The sequence below is a fragment of the Trematomus bernacchii genome, unplaced genomic scaffold, assembly GCF_902827165.1.
Source record: "Trematomus bernacchii unplaced genomic scaffold, fTreBer1.1, whole genome shotgun sequence".
Lineage (NCBI taxonomy): Eukaryota > Metazoa > Chordata > Actinopteri > Perciformes > Nototheniidae > Trematomus > Trematomus bernacchii.
Window position 1 is genome coordinate 361,572 of NW_022987634.1, and position 13,557 is coordinate 375,128.

At 42.8% G+C, this 13,557-nt stretch overlaps 1 protein-coding gene across 15 annotated transcripts in view; it reads right to left on the reverse strand.

Moving 5' to 3' along the window:
- Nucleotides 1-13,557, reverse strand: part of spag9b (sperm associated antigen 9b) — a 51,331-nt gene that overhangs the window by 31,725 nt on the left and 6,049 nt on the right. For 14 of the 15 annotated variants that reach the window (XM_034133090.1, XM_034133080.1, XM_034133077.1 and 11 more), the window contains exon 2: nucleotides 2,663-2,783. In XM_034133090.1, coding sequence (XP_033988981.1) covers nucleotides 2,663-2,783 — 121 coding nt within the window. Of the gene's footprint in view, nucleotides 1-958; nucleotides 1,046-2,662; nucleotides 2,784-13,557 lie in introns of those variants that run through there. The other variant, XM_034133089.1, reaches the window with a different exon arrangement.

Here is a 13,557-nt window from a genome sequence, read left to right on the forward strand (position 1 = left end):
TTACAATTAAATCACGGTCAAATATGTCCATCTTGTTGTAGTTCTAGCCCTCTTGCCAGCGCTCCTCTCTCTAGTTTAGCATACTCAGCCCGACTCAGCCCTGTTTGTTGGCCCCGATAGAACCACAATTTTCTAGGGCCAGAAAAGAGGGGAAAAAGTGGCCCCGCGCCGTGCCGCGCCGGAACGAGGCCTAGTGGAAGCACAACCAAAAAAGGGGACGGCACGACACGGCACGCTTAAAGCGAGCTACGCGCTGCAATGGAAATGCGCCATTACACTCACTCATTGGCTAACCCTCCAACACATTGTACGTGATATGCCAAGGGGCGTATCACGTGCGGAAACATTTCCCACACATCTCATAACGGATGACCAATCCAAAATAAAGACCTTTTTAAACATTAAAAGGTGGGGTAGGTAATTTTGGAGAAACCAGCTCGAGTGCGATAGAATTTGAAAATACACAACCGGAAAAAATCTGCCACTTCCTTACAGAGCCCCTTCCTCCAACACACACGAACGCACGGGCCGGCTAAAACGATTGGTCGTGCTTTTCACAGTGCTGCGGCTTCCACAGATGACATTTTTGTATGTATTTTTTGTCAAAGCATTTAATAGATTCATTGCTATCGGGATGTTAAGAGCATTCCATGGAATATAACAAAAAGTGTTTCTGAAATAAATTACATACCCCACCTTTAAAGTATGTAAACATGTCACAGTAGAGGCACAACATACAAATATGAGCCATGAATTTTGCATAATATAGCCTCTTTAAGTTTAGATTAATGTGCAGCCCCAGTTTGAAATGATAACATTCAAAGTAACCTTAAGGTAATCACTGGAAATATTGGTGAATAATTATTTTTTAAACTACACATTTCCTGTTTACAATTTAAACTAAAGTGGAATAAGTGGAATTAACAATAGACACACTTATCTTAATAGTAACAATCACCCTCAGTGGTAATCCATCTGTGGCCTTAAGGTGAGATCAGTTTGTAGTCACAACAGCCACACAGTCTTCCTGCATTGCCAGATGCCAGCAAAGTAAAATGCCCTTTAGCAAAAAGCTGACAGTGGCACTTAAAAGTCCCTTACCATCTGTAAAAGTGGCCATGAAGAGTGCCGGCTGTGAGCTGTCACAACTTATTTGCACGACCTGTCATGCTTCATGCTTTGCAGCACATGTCGGAAATATCCTTTTTTCCAGGTGTTTAACAAGGCTCATGTACTTGATACAGAAAAAACACCACGTAATCAGTGAAGAACAGTTCCGCAGTGAGCAGCTGCATAGAGGGATGTAAACAGTGATTCAGTGTGCCTATGAGAGGGCTGAAAGAGGAACTAGGAGTCGAGGAGTGAAGCAGAAATAACCTGGTTAAATACAGAGGTGTGAGTAAATGGAAGTGATGCTAAGGAAAGCCCCACATGATGTTCTCATTCATGTCAAAGTGAAATAAGTATATAAAATACAAAAAGTAAATAAAGCGATAATCATTTTGAGGGTTTGTTGTCGTTTATCCAAGTTTTGTTTTTTTTCAAATTTCCTTTGATACAATTTAGCAATAAGAGAACAACAATTAGGTACCTAATACATTCTACTGACCTAGAGTGTATACATAATTATTTATTTTCATTATTAAATAATGTGCTAATGTTCCCTTTTTTATTTTACCTTCTTTAAATCGATAATAGCTCGGTGTATGAAATGTTAAGCATTTTTTTTTACAATATTTTCAGTCGAGAAATGACTGAAACAATGTATTGATTATCCCAGAAAATTGCCAACAATTTTTCTGTTGACTTTTTCTAGTTTCCCCTCTAGTACCTCTAAACAAATGCCCAGAGTTGTGTCTATTTTTTATTTGTATTATTTAGTTTAATTCATCATAGTTTCCTTTGGTTAATATTGTATTTAGAGTATGTTTGAGTGATCCACTGACATCATCAAACCCACACTATTGTCCTTAGTCACACTGCTGCCAATCTGCTCCACGAGACACATACAACTCTCAAACATAAAAAGGGAAGTGATACATTGAATGAAATAAAAACAGATTTACTGAGAGCTCTTAAATGTTCCCTCTGAATGAGGCGTGTTTTACGGCCCTGCGCTGAAACTAACAAGCAGTCACACACACTGTCAACAGTGCAGTCATGCACTCATCATGAGGGCTTTATTTTCATGATCTAAAAACAGTCCTTAAGACTTAAGGGAAGACTTGTACTTGAATATATTTTATATTTTAATGTCTGAAAAAAGCATTAGATCACTCACTTTTTACATGAATGTTTTAGGCAAATAATTATCCAAAAACATGGAACGATACGAAAAATAAGGATTTTCTAGATTAAAAACAAGCAGGTTAACAGCCTTGATTCTTCCTGTACTTCAAAGTGAGCCTTTCTTTATACGTGCAGATTATTATATTACAGCTCATTTAGCAGACATGGCAGTTGGCAGGCTACAGTCATGTTAACCTGTGTTAGTTACCTTAATTAGCTGGGACATGGGAGCCCATCTGCCCTCTGGCACATCAGGCTAACAAACAGTCACAAGACCTGCAAAATGTCAATGCTGCTCACAGGGTCTTGTGTGTGTGTGTGTGTCTATCCCAGAATAGAGGCAGAACAGTAAAACCTGTGTTTGTGAACTTACTCTGATCTGCATAGTTTTTAGTTTTGCGCTCCAGCTGACGGGAGTGTGCCTCCAGCATCACCAGTCGACTCTGCAGATCTTTCTTCTCGCCGTCCTGGGAGTCTTCTAAGACGATGTACCTCTGCAGATAAACACAGAACATACAGGGAAAGAACAAAAAATGAATTATTATCAAAGCCCTGACATTCTAATGAGTACTGTGAACTCCTGGTTAAGTAATGATCAGATGATTGGTTTCTGGCAGTGACAGGAATATCACACATGCCTGCTGAGACATGAAGGACCTTTTAACCATCACCGTCTATTACATTAGACACTTTCAGTGTGCAGGAAATAGAGTTGGGGATCCTGATTAAAGGTTCTGAAGCTCAGAGAGAAACTGGGTTTAAAACTTGAAAAACTAATTTCAAACCATGTAACCAAGTTTAGAACCTAGGGGTTAGTTGAAAGACTATTAGCGAGGACCAGAAAGAGCACGATTTCACACCAATCACACCCATTTTTCTATACAACACCTTTATTATTATTTTTTTGTTCCTAGCTATTTATCAGATTTGCTTTTAACCCATGAACTCAGTATATCCCTCAGGTCTTCTGCTATTTGCTTTTTATAATGCTTAATGTAAAACAAATGCCCAAGATAATGTGTCTTTTCATAATTACGGCCCACAATTGTAGAACAGCTTCCCAGGACACCTCAAGTCTCAAGTGGTGGTCTATTTTTTGTTTTACATATTGTGTATAAAGTTCAATATAAAATAAGCTTGATTAATTGATTTTAAATCTTGTGTGTGTTTGATTCAGACCTTCTCATGCTCACAGTGTTGACACCAGTGGAACATTGGGAACAACAGTATTGGTCTTCTTTCCATTGTGAATGTCATCTAACCTCTCAGAGCAACAGGTGCACAGCGCCGGCTTCTCAAACAAGAAATCTAACAGCCTTTGTGTGTGTGTGTGTGTGTGTGTGTGTGTGTGTGTGTGTGTGTGTGTGTGTGTGTGTGTGTGTGTGTGTGTACAGACACAGTTTACTGGGTAACAGTTGATTTCAGTGTCAAGGTTGTTTTTTCAATCTTCACAGCAGCCGTTAGTAACCTCAGTCCTTCTCCGAGGGGATCAGGGACTATGACTGTTTTTATTTCATGAGAAAGTGGATCACAGAGATCATTGGGTGCATAAACACCAACATGCAAGATAAATCATCAGGAACACAAAGTTTCTATACGTATTACTTCGATCCAGCTTCCCAACCTGTCCTCTAAGAAAATGTAATAAAAAATGTTATGCGAGTAAACCGTTAATCCCTGATGGCAATTTACACTTTGTTTGTGAATAGATTAATCTGGATGAAGCTTTGATGAGCTCCGACAAGATTTTAGAAAAACTAGAACAAAGTTAATGCAGATAACCCGAAAACAGGTTCCCTCCAGAAGGAGTTTCTCTCCCACACACCACCCCCCCCTGCCTGAAACTCCTCCATTGGACTTCTTTGTTCACTTGTGTAATAAAGTGCACGATTTGGGGAAATAATCTAATTGCGATTTTTCTGACAGATATTGCGATTCGATTTGCGATATTTGTTTTTAAGCGACCCAACGGAAGTTTATTGTAAAATGCGGCCATATCTCCGGCTAGGAAGGTCGTATCAACGTGCTCCCGTCTCTAGCACACCCGCCGCCAGAGCTACGAGTGAAAGAACTAAACTTACATGAAACTTCCGTTGGGTTGCTTTAAAGTCAAGCTTCAGTTTCACCCTGTAATAGAAACATGTGATGGAGCATTACTAACCTGACTCAGATGGTTTGTTTCACCAAACCATCTAGGAAAGCTCCATTGGAAGCCATTTGGAAAGGGCAGGCACTTTCAGAAATCATCACCTTCTATCATGGGCCACTTCTGATTGGTTAACAATGGCTGGTACACAGCACTTCTGATTGGTGTGGATGACTGACACACACAGCAGGCTTTGCGATTTGATAATTGCATCATTTAAAATCGCGATTTCGATTTAAAATCGATGAATCGTTCAGCCCTAATGGACACATGTCACAAACCTGAAAACGAGCAGAATATTTCCTCTTTAACATTGAAATGAATTATGAATTGATGACATTGTTTTGTACGCCGACCCAGAAGTTATCATTGCCCTTGTGCTCTTAAAGGTAGGGTAGGTAAGTTTGAGAAACCAGCTCGAGATCGCTAGAATTTGAAAATACACAACCGGAGAAAATCTGCCACTTCCTTACAGAGCCCCTCCTCCAACACACACGAACGCGCACATGACCAATGAGGGCACGGGATAAGTTTGTGCACAGATGGAAGGCTGACAGGCAGGTAGGCCATCCAGTTATTTTAGCCGGGCCGGCTAAAATGATTGGTCGTGCTTTTTACAGTACTACGGCTTCCACAGATGAATTTTTTTATGGATTTTTTGTCAAAGCACTTAAGATATTCATTGCTATCGGGATGTTAAGAGCATTCCATGGAATATAACAAAAAGTGTATCTCGAGCCGGTTTCTCAAACTTACCTACCCTACCTTTAAGGAAAAGCTAATCTGATTTTGTTTTATTGTATTGTAATTATTGCAATAAAACAAGCTCTTTTGGAAGAAAAAAAACGTGAATTATGCTGTCAAGTTCTCTTCAACAAGATAATAATTTAAAATGAACACCAGTTTTGTGATTTTTAAAGTTTAAATGCATTTGCCAGAATTAAAAAGCTACTGTTAGGCTATAGAGTGGCGAAGTCACGCCCATCTACTGCCCCATGGGACCTTATTTCGGAAAAATAATGTATTGAAGTCAATGGAGAGAGAAAACGTATCTTTCGATCCTGTTTGAATTGTGCCATGAATTACACATATGATGTTTGTCAATCTTAAAAAATCATTTCCATGTCAAAAAAGTCACAGTTTGTCATAAAACTGTTGAAATATAAGACTATGAAAAATACGCAACTAGAAAGACTACAAATCCCAGAGTCGCGTAAGTGATGTCACAATTGTTTTCCTCCACTAAGAGATAGATAAGATAACGCCATATAGATAGAATCTATCTATATGGCGCTGGCTAAGATAAGATAACTTTAACAAGATGCCTGTGTACCAGGTTGTTCATACCAGCAATGGGTCTTGCTCGTTCTTTTGCTTCCCGTCTGATGAAAGGACTAGGAGTGTCTGGATCAAGCTAGCTAGTAGCTAGCACGTTAGTTAGCATTACAGCCTTGTCATTTTTATTAGCCTTAACATGAAGTAACATTAAGTAACCCAAAATGTTAAACAGTAAGAGTAGTAGTCATATTTCGTGAACCCTTTGAAGAGTACTGTCACCGGTGTGATCATTCTATAATACACAATTTAAGCCCGGGGGAGAAATGCTAACGCTAACGCTAGCGATCTTCTCTACTTCATGCTATCTGCACAAATGGTTGACATTAAACATTAAAACGACCAGGCAGTTCAGAGAGAATCAAAGGAAGGCAGGCAGGCAGCTTTGCATGACATTCTTCAGGACGTGTTTCATTGTGGTGATAGTGAGGGCAGAGTTCCCGTTAGAATATTTTTTTGCCGGTCAACATGTCCGTTAAAGTTGAAATCTTCCGGACAAAATTAGATAAGTGCCGGTTAAAGGTCTTCTTTGTTATTTATTGAGCTTTAAAACAAATTGATATGATTCGACATTAAACAAACTAATTATAGTAGATTAACTACATTATTCAAAAGTGTACAGTAATTTACAAAAACGCGGGAATAATAAACGGAGCGCTCTCTCCTTCTCCTGACAGCCCGTCAGTATCATGCAGCTCGCGGATCCAGTAATGAGTGACCCGACAGTAAAACTAAACATATCTATAACTAGTTTAGGTAGTTTGAGAGGTAATTAAAATAGCTACGTGTGATTTTCTAACCTGAAGTGTGTTTTGCTCTGCTCGCCGCTGCAGGGGATCATGCAGAGCTGCGTGTCGACTCGTCAGCAGCAGCCGATCTCTCTCTCCTGTCAGATTAGACTTTACTCGCATTTATGTCCATATCGATCAGATCTAGCTAGTTCTAGCTAATGATATGACTACCTGCTTGTTAAAAGACACCTAAACAATAAGCGTCGCTATGCAACCGGATGAGGCCACAAAGTATAGCGCAGCATTATGCATTTGTTTACATGCCCACCGGAACCCCGAGGCATTACCAACAGATCAACGCACAATCAACCCATACAGGACATCTCTTTCTCCACATTAAGTGTTAGACATTAGAATTGACAATTTTTGTCTGTCACATACTCTTTTGTCTGTCACATACTATTCTTGTCTGTCACATAAGTGGCGCAACTGATGCGGTATTGCGCTAAGGGAAAATTATTTTGACCGGACATTTTGACCGGAGAGATTTAGATTTGCCGGACTTCAGCATATTTTACCGGTCATTGTCCGGTAATTACCGGCTAACGGGAACTCTGAGTGAGGGTAGTCAATTGTTTTGTTGACAAGACAGTAGTGACGGCCATCTTGGTGACGTGTGTTGTTGTGCGAGACCAGAGATGTAGTTCATTGAGCGTTTCACACAAACAAATGTGTTACTTCACAGTTTTACGACACATTTTTTTTTTTTTTACTTGCAAAATTATCTTTTAAATTGACAAACATCATACGTGTAATTCGTGGCACAATTCAAACGGGATCGAAAGATAATCTTTCTCTCTCCATTGACTTCAATACATAATTTTTCCGAAATAAGGTCCCATGGAGGTCCACCGGAAGGGGAGGGACTTCGCCACTCTATTAACAAACACGGCATGATCGCATTATTTCACATTTCCACTACTTACTATTTATTAGTCAATTTATTGAACATGTTAGAAACAAAACAAACAATAATTATTATTATTATTATTATTATTATTATAACAAAGAGAAGCAAAAAAAAAAGAAAAAATTAAATTCTCAAAAATAGTTTCTGTTGTGTTCAAAAGGGGCAAGAAGAAGCTTAAACATTTTTCTGGTCCGACCCCTTCTAGCATTACATTGTTCATGAAAATAAAAGATGAGGTCATCGTCATCAGCATCCGTGATATTGGATTCATTGTTTTAAACAAATAATTGTTTGTACAAAACAACCAAATATAAATAACTTTTACAACGACAAGAAATTCACAGGTCCTGCTCATAACCATTCAGGATTTGGTTTCTAAATAATAGTTTTAGTTTAGATAAAGTTGCACAGTATTTCAGCTCATCATTACAGTTATTCCATAGATCAACCCCTTTTGTTGTGACTACTAAAGGTGGAATGTCTCATTTCAGTCTCATATATCCATTGACTTTTTTAAAGCCATAAAAGCTTTAAACTTCATGAGTGGGGCAGTAACTGAAGTATTTGATTTTGTAGAATAAACATATCTTAAGCTTGTGTTAACAACAGACACTACTTCAGGGATCTAACCAAACGCCCGTTCAAAATGTCATTGACTTGAGACGAGAGAACCAGAAGTTAACATTTCTAACCAATTATCGGGTTTATGACTCGCCCCTGAAGCACCCAACAAATCTAAGAATAAGAATGATTATCTTGTTGTTGCTTTTTTAGAAGGTTGGTTTTGTTCCTTCTATTGATGCCTCAGCTGATTGCTGAGTCAGGTGTTTGGTGACAAAAAAAGACTGTCCATCTGTAAACATGCAGTCTTGTGATGTGGGTGCTGGCTGTGGATGAGGGGCCCTGTGGTCGGGCCCTGGGCGGGAAGGATGGATATCATCTGAGGATCACCTGAGCTCCCCGTTACAAACAGCCTCTTCTTTACACCATTGCAGGCGCCGACCTCCACCGCCAGTGCATTGAATGCCTGGGGTCCGACCACGCGGCAGCCAACCTGGGCCCGCTTACGGTCTGCAGCGCCTGCCGTCTAATTCCTCGGCTCAGCCGCCATCAGCAGCTGGCGCAGTTTGAGGAATGCTCGGTCTCGTCGGTGCAGGACCCAGAGCTCGACGTGATGGAGATGGAGGACCACGAGGAGGGAGTGCCCTTCGTGTTCGCCATACCAGCGGACTGGGCAGGTCCGCTCGTCGGGGAGAGGGACGACGATGGCAACACCTCGTCGTCTGATGTTTCCGGCGACGGCCGGGTGGGCAGAGGGGAGAAGGCCCCTGCCCCTGCCCCCGCTCCCGCTCCCGCGTGACCGCGAAATGCTTGAGTATCTGGATAAGATGTTCAGGCTCGGGGCGCAGATGGCGGCGGCGGCCAGTAATCTTGGTGTGTTGGGAGTGTCGCTGATCACACCTCAGCAGGACACCCCCGCCCCCCCCGCCTGAGGGCAGGAGTGATTACTCGGACCGCTGCGTGGGCCAGATGAATAATCTGGCCCACGGTATGGCTACCGCAGCTGGTCGTGTGATGTCCCTGGCCACCGTGGTGTTGACCGCACTGGCCAAGAAAGACCTAGACGATCTCCTTGGGGCCCCCGTTGTACCTGTTACAGGCCGAAGTGGCTTGGATTCCAGCGATGGTGTGAGGAGCGGAAAATAGAGCCCCTATCTTGTAAGTTGGGATCTATTTTGTCGTACTTACAGTTATTGGTGGACAGAGGGCTTGCTCATTCCACAGTGAAAGTGTATGCAGCAGCCATCTCGTCCTGCCATGAGGGATTTGAAGGCAGGTCAGCCTTTTCTCAGCCACTAATGTTGCGGTTTTTACGGGGGGTCAGGAGGCTGCGCCCAGTAGTGCACGCCTCAGAACTAGAGATGTCCCGATCCGATCACGTGATCGGGGATCGGAGCCGATCACGTGATTTTAAAAAGATCGGAATCGGGAGAAAAAAATCGGGGATCGGGAATTTTTTTTTTTTTTTTTATAAAATATTTTTATTATTTTATTGAATGTTACAAAACAAAAATGACCATGTTCATGTCTTAAAGTCATCCTGAGGCCTTAGTTTTGGTTTAAAATTACACAACATCATGTATGTGTTGCTTCTTTTGGGCTTGTTTTCATAGACCAGAGGCCTGTACTACGAAGCTGGTTCAACCTAACCTGGATATGTTTGAGTTAGCCGGTTGGCCCAATCCAAAACATACGCGCTCTGGCTAAACTGTACTACGACGCTGGTTATCAAGTGGATCGCTCAAGCCAGCCGTGTCCTATCTAGTTAGGTGCGCGTTCACATGAAAGGGGTGGTATTTGGAGCATTCGACCAATCTCAAACATGGACAAGCGTACTGACAGCGCAGCGTCATACTTCCTGAATGAAAAGTGAACTTTAATATTAGTCAAATATGAAGAAGTTAAACTTTAAACATCCATGACTTAAACACTTTATCCAGGATAAAAGCCACATAGCTGCACCTGCAAGGTGAATACAGCTGGTAAAAGAAAAAGTGTTTGAATGCGTACATTAACAGGTTTATGAAATCACTGCCCCGTCCAAGACACGAGTGGATCTGACTTTAATTACATTTGACTCAAGTGTTTCATCAACTTAATGTGTTGCTTAAAATAATACTTCTGCATACAGTATGTGACACTGTGAGTGTTGCACGGCCAGATACGGCTCAAGAAGCTGACTCAAATAAGGAAATATATGATACATTATGATGTGATATGAATGATAATGGGACACATCGCCGTCTGCACTCACAGTGCCGCGGACTGTACTTAATGTTACTCTGAGCTACTTATGTTATGGCAGATATTTAAGTAAGCTTTCTTAACGCTAATATTATAATAGTCAGATTGCTCTGAAGATGGGAGGGGATATTCTATTAATTTTCACGTTCACACAGTCAGTTGATTTTTGCCGGCCGTCTTTCCTGCAACGGCAGTTTTTCTGTATTTCCTCTATCCTGTAATATGACTTGATAGCTTTAAACTCCGCACACGGAGCTCTGATTGGTCAGCAGGCGGTGCTTTCCCTGAGTTGATCTCTTAGCCTGCAACCTAACCTGCTCCAGAGCAGGTTAGCCGCTCAGCATAAGTTACCATGGAGATCTAGCCCGCTAAAAAGAGAACCAGCGTCGTAGGACCGGAAAGCCCGAGTTTTCCCTGAAGTCAGCCGACTAAGCGAAAATCCGGCTTCGTAGTACAGGCCTCGAGGTAACCGGATAATTGATAATGACTATATGATACGAAGAATAAACAAACAGAGCAACATTTTTTAGAAATGGCCCCCCATATTTGTTGCGGCCTCTTGTGATGCAATGCAAAAGGAAAATAAATAATGTTTTAAAGTTTTTAAAAACAAAGAGGAAAACAGGCTAATTTCACAAAAACCAAGCAATTGAAACTTACAAAAAATGATATTAAAAAGGTACACAATAAGGCTCCTCTACGTCACGAACACAGGAGGGGGCTTGGCTGTCTACAAATAAAGATTTGAATTCTCCCCAAATATATTGAGGCTGAACCTGAACTTTCAGCTTGGGGGCCCCCTAGTGGCCGCGGGGGCCCTATGCATCTGCATAGTCCGCCTATAGGAAGAAACGGCCCTGCAACCACTCTATATCAACATATTGCACTACCTCACCACCAGATTTGTATCAGTGTTGGGTGGAACGTTGTCGAAGACTCTTTGCAATGCAAATTGTGAGATGGATTTGCCTCTAAAATTCTCATTTCTCTCTTTTCCCTCAGATCCTGTTTTTCCCAGGTCCGGTACCGCGCAGACTGGTCCAATGAAATGTCATTCAGGAGTGTTTTGATCAGTCCCAGGATGCTGGCAGATCACATGCCCGATCACATGCCCGACGCCATGCTCCGAGCACTCACCAGTCTGACCAGGGACCGGCCCTTCTCCCTCTGCCCGTCGTTCATGATATGAATGATAATGGGACACATCGCCGTCTGCACTCACAGTGCCGCGGACTGTACTTAATGTTACTCTGATCCGGTTACTTATGTCGTGGCAGATATTTAAGTAAGCTTTCTTAACGCTAATATTATAATAGTCAGATTGCTCTGAAGATGGGAGGGGATATTCTTTTAATTTTCACGTTCACACAGTCAGTTGATTTTTGCCGGCCGTCTTTCCTGCAACGGCAGTTTTTCTGTATTTCCTCTATCCTGTAATATGACTTGATAGCTTTAAACTCCGCACACTGAGCTCTGATTGGTCAGCAGGCGGTGCTTTCACTGAGTTGATCTCTTAGCCTGCCACCTAACCTGCGCAGGTTTGCCGCTCAGCATAAGTTACCATGGAAATCTAGCCCGCTAAAAAGAGAACCAGCGTCGTAGGACCGGAAAGCCCGAGATTTCCCTGAAGTTAGCCGGCTAAGCGAAAATCCAGCTTCGTAGTACAGGCCTCTGGTTGCTTATTTCTCTCAAATCTGGCAAGGAGTGGGCAGGGCGCAGTGTCTAATAGTAGCAGTAAGCTAACAAGAGGCTACGTTCAGCTGGTGCCTCGGGAGTCGGGACAGAGAAAATGTCAGGAGTTTGGAAGTATTATAAAATTGAAAGCGAAGGCAGTGTAACAGCCAGATGCAATGTTTGCAAGGCGGAGGATCCGCGTGGTGGAAAGAACAGAGCTACGTTCAACACGACCAATCTAATACAAACACCAACAACAACACGACGAGTACACAGCGGCCACTCAGGTAACGGCACTGAAACAACCAACACTTTCAGAGACTTTTAAAAGGAAAGAGAAACTGCCCCAGAACAGTGAAAAGGCCAAAAAAATAACAGCCAAGATAGCTGAATTCATCGCGTTGGATGACCAGCCGTTATCTGTTACCTTTTTTTTCTCTTAATGCATTGCATAAAGATCGGATCGGGAAAAATCGGTATTGGCAGATTGTCAAAATCAAATGATCGGAATCGGATCGGGAGCAAAAAAAGGTGATCGGGACATCCCTACTCAGAACCATTTGAGCCTCTGGAGCTCTCCTCCCTAAAAGCATGTCGTGGAAGACAGCATTGCTACTTGCCTTAACGTCAGCCAAAAGAGTGTCCGAGTTAACCGCTCTATCGGTGCACCCGAGTTGTTTGATGATCCAGGGTGACCAGAGAGGGGCGACACTCAGACCGAACCCCTCCTTTGTGCCCAAGAGCCTAAGGAGTGTGTTCAGGTCGAGGGCTATTCAGTTGGGGGCCTTTAATCTTCCACCCCATAGTGGGGTGAGGGAGGCTAAATTGCACCTCCTCTGCCCGGTGCGTGCACTAGCGTGTTATGTGGAGCTTACGGCTGCCCTTAGACGCACTGAACAGCGGTTTGTGTGCTTCGGGGGCGGGGTGAAAGCCACGTCATAGCACACCTCCGCGGGGTAACCGCATCAGGGTGTCAGCCGCAGCCCACATTTTTTCTCCACGGTTACGACCGAGGGAAAGGTGAGTGAGGCGCAGCGGCTGCTAACCAGAATGCCGGCTGCTAACCAGAATGCCGGTCAGAGACAGTGAGGTGGAACAGTGTTGTTGTGGGATGACAGCGCGTGTATACATCGGAGCCTGTGAGAGATATAATGAGGGGTTACCGTTACGTATGGTAACCCTTGTTATATAAACACAGGTGGAGCGCTCTACTCAGGGGCCCTGTCTGTCCTATGCTGCTTGCCGAAGAGAAGTGTAGGATGACAGTCAGGAGGCGAGGCCTTCTTTTATGCGGTGAGATGCGCGCTACGTCTAGAAAGTCTCAGTGGATGAATGCTTGCATGATAGGATCAAGGAGAGTACCCATAGAGTCCAGTAGAGGGCTCCGCCTGTGCTTGAAGAGAAAATTAAGGGAGAGAGAGAGAGTAGAAGAGAGAGAGTAGGCCGAGAGCAGAGAGAGATGGAGAGTAGAGGAGAGAGAGAAGATAGTAGAGAGAGAGAGAAGAGAGAGAGTAGAGAGAGAGAGAGAAGAGGAGTAGAAGATGGAGAGAGAGAGAGAGCGAGAGATAGAGATCGAGAGAGAGAGAGAGAGAGAGAGTAGAGAGCAG